Source organism: Etheostoma cragini, chromosome 4 (assembly GCF_013103735.1).
Source record: "Etheostoma cragini isolate CJK2018 chromosome 4, CSU_Ecrag_1.0, whole genome shotgun sequence".
NCBI lineage: Eukaryota > Metazoa > Chordata > Actinopteri > Perciformes > Percidae > Etheostoma > Etheostoma cragini.
This window is the reverse complement of record NC_048410.1, coordinates 805,116-813,977: the sequence shown is the minus strand read 5'-3', so window position 1 is coordinate 813,977 and position 8,862 is coordinate 805,116. Positions and strand designations below refer to the sequence as shown.

The 8,862-nt window shown below is 39.9% G+C and overlaps 1 protein-coding gene across 2 annotated transcripts in view; it reads right to left on the bottom strand.

Moving 5' to 3' along the window:
* LOC117943101 (butyrophilin subfamily 2 member A2-like) overlaps positions 1-8,862 on the bottom strand; it is a 42,115-nt gene that overhangs the window by 3,170 nt on the left and 30,083 nt on the right. The window contains exons 4-6 of one of the 2 annotated variants that reach the window (XM_034869024.1): positions 7,817-7,909; positions 6,373-6,476; positions 5,756-6,209 (exon numbers count right to left, since the gene is read on the bottom strand). The exons of the other annotated variant lie outside the window; for it this stretch is intronic. Coding sequence (XP_034724915.1) covers positions 6,165-6,209; positions 6,373-6,476; positions 7,817-7,909 — 242 coding nt within the window. The 3' untranslated portion in view covers positions 5,756-6,164. Of the gene's footprint in view, positions 1-5,755; positions 6,210-6,372; positions 6,477-7,816; positions 7,910-8,862 lie in introns of those variants that run through there. 2 annotated transcript variants of the gene reach the window in all.

The following is an 8,862-nucleotide window of genomic DNA, read 5'->3' as shown; positions in this document are numbered from 1 at the left end:
GGGACAAAGCCGGGACAAAAACCCAGGGAAGGCCAAACAGGAAAAATACCCCAACAAAAACCCCAAACCATAACACATGCGTTCTCCATAGCTCGGAGAAGAGGTATACGCATTTTTGGATTTCGGTCATACACTTTCTATCTCCAGGCAGAAAAAAATCTTCAATAGGATTGAGGAACGGAGAATATGGCGGGAGATAAACAACTAAAAGCCTGGGGGGGGGGGGCAGTGAACCAGTTACAAATCAGAGCAGCCCTGTGGAAACTTCCGTTGTCCCAAATATAATTAGTTTGTTAGTAACATTGCAATTCTTTGACTCTTTCTGAATTGCGTTCAAATGGCACCCTGTAGACCTGCTTCATCCTGAGATGATTTCTGCACAAGACACAGTGTTGTTGACACGGTCCAGTGTTGATGAGCTTACCCTATCAATATTTTGAAATATGTCATTGTTTTTCTTTGTATTTACCATAGTTTTATGTATGGCATTATTTCCTAAGACCATATTCATGAGTTCAGTTTCCTGTCAAAGAGACAGAAGACGTTCCCAACCACCTTGTGTTGTTCTGCCAAACAAATAGTAAAATACTGTAAATACTGTGAAGGAATACAAAGTAGGAATACTGTGCAGTACTGCAATATTCTAGTGAGAGTAGATTTCTTACCTATTCTCATTTCGGAAATTCGGGATGATGGATGCTACAGTTAACCTGCTCACATTTTGGCTGTACTCTTTGCCAATCAGCGATTACAGTCCTTGGCCTTTCTCTTCCTCTTCCTCTTCCTCCTCGTCTACCTCCTCCTACTACTCTCACTTCTCTGGCTCTGACTCTGTTTCCAATGTTGGCATCCATTTCTCCAAAACAGAAGAGCTCACCTTTTGCCGTTTTATGCTAAAGCTCTGACTGCTAACTGTAAAATTGTTTGATGGGTGTTTGCCCTTTTGATGAGTCAGTGTGCATATTTGAATGGCAGTGTGTTCCTTGTGATGACAAGAGATTTTCTTCATGAAAATTGTGCCAAAGGCAGAGAATTGTGTGTAGTGTTTTGAAAAAAGTGTGTTTTAGAAGAGCAGTCTGAGTGTAGAGCAGGAATTGTGCTTGTAGTTTAGCAGAATTGGTTCAGGGGGTTGGTCACTTAGTTACACGTTGTGGTCATTGTGTCTCAAGTACCAAAATTTGTGTGTAAACAATTGAGAAAAACTGTAATTTAATTTAGTTTAATATGGCTTTTCAATCAAACACTAGGGACTCAAAATATCAGGCCGTTTTTCACCTGATATTTTGTGTGTCTGTCCTCTCATCAAGGGTGTTATTTTGTGTGTTTTTTATTCACAACTCTTTTTTATTAAAAAAGTATGATTATATAAAGTGTTAGAAAACAGACAAGGCTTTCCAAAAATAATAATGAACAGCATCACCTAAAACAAGTATAAAAGAACGGCTGTTAAGGCCCTCAAAAATGCAATTAAAGTGCATAATAACAATAATAATAAAAATAATATTTATAATAATAAGTGATTTTAATAGAGCTTCCTGTCTGACAATCTCAGTGCTCGGGGCACTAAATATAAATAAAAGGTATGTACATGTTTGTACATCTTTGTAGCAGACCCCCTATGTAAGCTTTGCTAGACAACAGACCTCTCCAAATGTTGTCAGGTTGTTTATTGTGACGTATTAAACACACAAAATAACACACATGATGACAGGACAGACCCTTTGCATGTTACGGGGTGGGATACCCAAAATATCAGGTGAAAAACGGTCTGATATTTTGAGTACCTCCTATGTAACTCTTATGGTAGACAGGTGAAAAGGTGTTTAATTGAAAAGCCATATTAAACTAAATTAAATTAAAACAGAAATCACGTTAGAGGACAGGGAAGATACGTCCATAATAGTAAACGACGCTACAAACAATTCACACGTCGCCTTAATGTAACAGACAAATACACGTATTTATGTAGTTAACTGAGACCCATGTTACTATGGAAGACCCTGCCGAGTCTTCCACGTCGCTATTTGTTCCATTTAAGAGGTAAATTCAAAGTGCAGCAGTTAAACCATTCGAAAGGCAGCAGAATCTCCGCTCTGTGTGCATGCGCGCTCCCGCGGCCAGGGGATACAGATCCTGGCGGGGAAAAGTACATTGGCACGACACCTGTCCTGTCCTCCTCTGTGAGAACACGGCTAATAATAGAAGTTAGCTGAAGTTATCTTCCATGTTATGTTATTAATGTCTGACCTGATAAACATTCCCGCTGATAAACTGCTTATTGAGCTTTGACTTTCTCACCTTGTTCCTGTCCCAGGGTCAGTCCAGACAAAACCAGGACCCAGACTAGAAACAGCTCCAGAGGTCCTCCATTAAGGCGACATGTCCTAGTTTCTGTCCCCCCCATGGAGAAATAATGACAACAAAGATATCGGAAACGTCGCTGATCCAAGGCTCCGGGACACACTGTAGGCTAGTAACCACGGAGAATTAACTAACTTAGTGTTCGTTGAACCTGTGAAGGAGGCTCCGGGTCCAATGGAAGGTTAACACGAAGATTTATTAAATAAAAATGATAAGACAAAACACAAATAATCTATTTCGCCCCGAAATCTCGTCTCCCTGTCTCCTATATTCCTTCTACTCCAGTGCGGTTACTTTCACTCTCGTGCGTTTATCCCCTCCAGGTAGGACGTGGGGCGGAAGTAAGGTCTAGACTTCAGTAAAGTTAGAAAGACATTCACACATTCAGACTTCCAGCTTCAATTACTCTATAGCGAAATGTTGTTAAATCACAAACGACATGTCTTTCCTATCGTAGTAAGTTTAACAACTATGGAGCTGGCACAGTGACAGTAACATGGGGGGGGGGGGGGGGGGGGGGGGGGGGTGCTGTGGGTATTGGCTTCTGGCGAGAGACCGCCCCTCCACAGGAATCCTCCCATTTTTTCACATAGAAGCAGGCTGGTTTAGTGTTGCCAAGTCCGCTTATTCTGAGGCACTTTGGACTTGTTTTTCTGTAAAGTCGCTAACTATTTGGGCTTGTTTCTAAAGTGTAGATCTTATTTGGGCTTGTTACTAAAGTGTATATGTGTATTTGGGCTTGTTACTAAAGTGTAGTTGTGTATTTGGGTTTGTTACTAAAGTGTAGTTGTGTATTTGGGTTTGTTACTAAAGTGTAGTTGTGTATTTGGGCTTGTTACTAAAGTGTAGTTGTGTATTTGGGCTTGTTACTAAAGTGTAGTTGTGTATTGGGGCTTGTTCCCAGCTCCATAAGAAGTTGTCAAGCAGGTGTTTTTCTGTTATTTAAATGTCTTGCCTGTCTTGGTCCCGCCCCTTTCCCCATACACACTGGAGACAGCAGCATTATGTCCCGCCTAGTCCATGCTTCTAATTGGCTCTGACCCGGATGGCAACGAGTACTAGCCAATCAGAGGCAGAGCAGGTCAGTCTGTGGTTTCTGGCTAGGAAACGCGCGAGTAGCGACTGATGATGAGTGGACTGTAGGAGAGTTTTTGGAGGATTAAATGGCCGGGATAAAGTGGGTGATATACGGGAAGAAGTATAACAAAGACTGGGAGAAAGAGAAAGGAGGAAAAGAATGGTTTCAACCCGTCATGGGGAAGAACTCAAAATCACTGTAAAAAAGTGTCTATATTTGATATCCCATCAGTTTTCTAATGTTAAATAGTGTAAAAGGTGGTTTAACTCTGTGATCATTGTCCTGAAGCTCAGGGGGGAGAAAATAAAACTCTAACGTGTGTATAGTTAACCAATCTGTCCACATGGATGGAAATTGAGAATCTGTACCCAGAATCTGTAAAACCTCCACACAGTTTATTTATTTTTCTCTTCCAGGATCTTAGGGGGGCTCCGTATAAAAAGCTGCTGGTTTTGGGCTTGTTTTCACAGGCCTGGTTGCTCATTTGTCTCGGAAGATCTGGCAACACTGGTGTCAACTTTTAATGTAGTTTATCAGTGAATGCGTTCAGCCTTTTAGGGAGTGTGTAATTTGCCTAGAAACCTTCTATGTGAAAAAAATGGCCGAGATGAACAGACTTCCTTGAGATTTGGAGGTTCCAGATGAACATGTGGAAGACATTGCAGATATGTTGTTTTAACAACTCTGGGAGGGTTCCTGTGGAGGTCCAGTCTCTCAGTGTCCTATGTAAATAACCTTTACCTCCGTACGCCAGAACAGTGACAGAAAGTTGAAACTGAAAACAGTCACACTGTAAAAATCTAATTATGACAGCATAAAAAACAACTGTCACTGGAAAGACACAGACATCAAGAAAAAATGTAGATTGACACTGAAAAAACATCATGATTCGAACAAATGTCAAAGTGAAACAATATCATAGGATTATGAGATTATTACTTTTTGATGTTTGTAGTTTATATATTAGTTCAAGAGTTTTCAGTGATGATATTTGTTGTTTCAATGCCAAATTCAATACCACAGGTTACCGTCACTGTTCTAGCTCCATAAACAACGAGCTATAAACTCATTTTCATCCAAACGAAGCGTCCTTCTATCTGGAGAAATAACTCTGGTCTGAAGGAGCAGCCGGTGGATATATTGGAATATATATGGGAATAATTTCACTGGAGTTAGTTATTATTTTTGTAACATCAATACCAAATGTAATCTAATTGGATGGGAATAAACAGACTTCAATCAAAATAACACTTGAATTCATATCTTGCTACTCAGAGTCAGAATCAGTCAGAATCTTATTAACCTGATTATCATAATAGTTGGACATTCATTTAATAGTTGACAACTTATGGATTCATCTTTGCAGCTTTAGCCATGTTTATGGATATTCTCTAAGAATTATATGATGAGAATTCTGCTTTTAAATCCTAACTCAAATAATTTTTTGACATGAGTCCATATCCTCTTCTGTAGTTAAACCATTATTACACCTTCCAGTCAAAAGGTACCTTACCAACCCTTCAGTTACAGCCATGGCTGTTACATTGGAATAGATGAGAGGCTCACAAGCTGCCCTACAACTGATGTAGTACCTCCACCTAGTGGTTAACATGGAGAATTACTTTAGTCACTAAACTCATCATTAAATATCCAATCAACCAACCAACCAACAAACCAACCAACCAACTAATCAACCAACCAACTAATCAACCAACCAATCAACCAACCAACCAACCAACAAACCAACCAACCAACTAATCAACCAACCAACTAATCAACCAACCAATCAACCAACCAACTAATCAACCAACCAACCAATCAACCAACCAACCGACCAGTCGCTTAATGGTGAATAAACTAAAATAAAAACCTGTTGAGCAGCCAATAAACATGTTGTAGTATCAGAAGTATGTTTGCAGTTTGTTTCGTTGATCAAAGTTTGAACAGAAACATCCAAAACAGTCACAACAACATAAAGTCAAACATATTTACATATTTTACATCTTTTATGTTTTAATCAAACGTTTGGATAAAAACGTGCACAAGATACAACGCCATACGCACAATTCTGATATCACAGCCAAGAATATAGTGTATGTATATATGTATATATGTAGTTCAACCTGACAACCTCTGGCTTAGCACCTTAAGAAATAAAAGAAGCAGAACATGATTGGACCAAATTATGTCAAGGACAAAAAATTGTCAACTTGTACAAATAAAAAAATTGTGGCACTGACAAAATAAAATAAATATTTCAACTTTGGCTCCAAAAAAACCTCTTTTCCAGCAGGCTGTAGTCTCATGTTTTTTTTTTAATGCTTATCACATCTAGCTCAGTTGTACTTTTAAGAACTACAAGCAGCAGGATAATATTCATAAAGCAGTTTATATGTTTTCACATTCATCCATTCACAAAGATCTATTTTATAAGGACATCGCCAGAAAAGAGAAGACGTGGAGTTTAATTACAGGAGAGGAAGGAGGATACTGGTTTAACCCTTGTGTTGTCCTCGGGTCAAACTGACCAAATTCTAAGTGTTTTATATCAGAAATATGGATTTCTTCAAACCAAATTACCCCAAAATAACATGGATGATCCATACAACATTCTCCAGGTACATAGAAATGAACCAAAGCTTCATTATAACGTCCTTAACAACAGTCCAGTGGGACGTTTTAGGACTCGACACTGAGCTTTGTGAAATTAAAACTTTTCATGTAATTAATGCTGGTCGTTGTATTGTGTTTTGGGGTTGTCGCTTCTTTTCTGCAAGAAGAAAAAATATAAAAGTTATATTCAAGAAAACCCAAACCCTTGTGTAAATCCCAACAGCTGAGAAGATAAAACTGTCTAAAGACTGTAAACATGAGATTCATATTAATAATCAGTTGTGTCCTCTTTTTATTATGAATATGTTGATTCATCTTACCTTTAATTGTTTAAATACGAGGTAAAGCTTGGTTATAATCAGAGCTAGAATGGCGCCGATGAAACCAATTACAACAATAGCACCGATCCATCGATTGCGCAACCCTGAAACAGAAGATAAGAAGTTAATGCTTCTTAACTCAGAGTGTAATGCAGATCATAAACAGCCAACTGGAACAGCTCTAGAGCGGGTGGTTGGTGGGGGGGACGGGGTTCGAACCAACTATCTGCAGCCTGAGGGAAGCTTTGTAATCTGCGATGCTGCAGAGCAGCAGACTGTTGCATCTTCAATGTCTCTCTCACAGGAATAGACCGAGGTCAAGGTCGCCGTCAACATGGCAGACTTTACCTTTATTTTACAGGGAAGTCACTAAGAAGAGGTTCCTATGGTGGCCTGCCATATATACAGTACATAGTGTTTAAAATGACATTAAATCCAATTTAAAATCCAACACAGACAGCAGCCAACAGGTGTAACAAGATAAGGGGACAGGTACATATAAGAAAGGGACAAAACATAAAAATATTATGTGGAAAAGCAACTTCATATGTCAGTGAACACGTATTAGATGGTGTTTTTGAAAGATGAATGGGGGGGTGAGGTGGATGAACTAGTGAATAATGTGTGCAGTGGAGTTTGTTGGAAGGGGAATTGGGGCAAACCGGATATCCGAATCTGTGTCGACGTCATAAAGTCGTTCACGAAACAATGTCAGATTATTTAAATGAAATGAGCTGGTTTGACAACAGAGATGAGAGAAATATGTATAATTTAGTCTGACATATACAGTATCATTAATTTCCTCTTACATAAAGTATGTATAAAACGTAATATAAAATACTTGTTTGGTCTTTAACCAGCTGGCTGCCAGTTTCTCCGGCTATATAGAACAAATTAATATACCTATACACAGTATATATAAAGCGCCATTCTTCTGTGTAGACAGCCCAGTTTTATTAAAAAAACAACCCAGTTTTCAGCGGTAAAATACTTCTATATAAAGAATGTGAATACTGCTTCTAGTAATAACCTCGGTGGAGACGTCCAGAGAGAGATGTCGGTCAGACAGGTGGAGGAGCGAGCTGCTACCTGGGTGTTAGACCGGGGGGAAAGAGAGAATTAGATGAGTGTCGTCTGCATAGCTGACCACAGAGGACAGACGCATTTTATGGTCACTCAGTGTGGAGTTCATAAGAAAGTGGAAGAAATGTGGCAGTTGGTGGAGAGAAACTCTCCATTTGGGGGTGATAGGCTTGTACCCCCGCCTCTACAGGTGGGTCTGGGTGATTGGCTGAAAGAGCAGACCAAGGAGAGAGCATCGGGGGGGATAGGTGGAGCTGGTGGGGTAGATGAAGGTGGTTTGGATCTGGTACTGTGATAGGAAACACGAACAGGAATGAAAAACGTCCACATGATTGAAAAGGTAAATAGATGCTTAGCTCACCTAGCCGTCCCAAAGCACTCCCGCCTAGACCCTTTCGTAGACTCATTTCTCCTTCTGAGTCTTCGTGGGGGGAGTCTGCCGCTGGAGCTGCACCTTCAAACAAAGACCAGTTGTTAAATACTGGAGTTCAAGGTCAAGGTCATTATTTATTTATAAAGCACATTTACAAACAGTCGCTACCGCCCCAAAGTGCTGTACAATTATAGATAACAACATAATAAAAGGGCATAACAAATGTCCGGAAAAAAACATCTAAAACTGAATATACCAAAAACAACAAAAATACAACAAATAAAAAGCTTTGCTCAAGTCAATACAACAACAAAATGTCACAGCTCAGTTTGTGTTAAAAGCCAGTGCAAAAAGATGGGTTTTTAAAAGTGATTTAAAACTCTCAATAGAGGAAGCTGCTCTAATGTTCAGAGGGAGAGAGTTCCAGAGCTTAGGACCTGCTACTGAGACAGCTCTGTCCCCTCTGGTTTTCAGTCTGGTTCTGGGACAGTCTAAAAGCAACTGGTCAGCGGACCTGAGTGCTCTGACTGGAGCGTGCAAAACCAGCATATCAGATAAATATGATGGTGCCAGCCCATTTAGAGATTTAAAAACAAACAATAAGATCTTAAAATGGATTCTAAAAACGACAGGCAGCCAGTGGAGAGACGACTGTACGGGGGGGGGGGGGGTGATGTGGTCATAGCGCCTTTTTCCTGTCAGCAGTCGTGCAGCCGCATTTTGGACTAACTGTAATCGGCGAACTGAAGACTGCTCAAGGCCATAGTACAGTGAGTTGCAGTAGTCCAGGCGATTTGTAATCCAGGCATGCACAACTGTTTCCAGTTGGCTATGGGACAGGTAAGGCTTGACCTTCCCAAGAAGTCTGAGCTGAAAAAAGCTTGTTTTTACCACTGAACTGATCTGTTTATCGAGTTTAAAAGAAATGTCAATAAAAACACCAAGAGTTTTTACATGTGGGCAACAATTTGAGAACATAGGACCCAGAGCATTGTTAAAACCAGAGACATCGGGCTTCCCAAAAATTACAACTT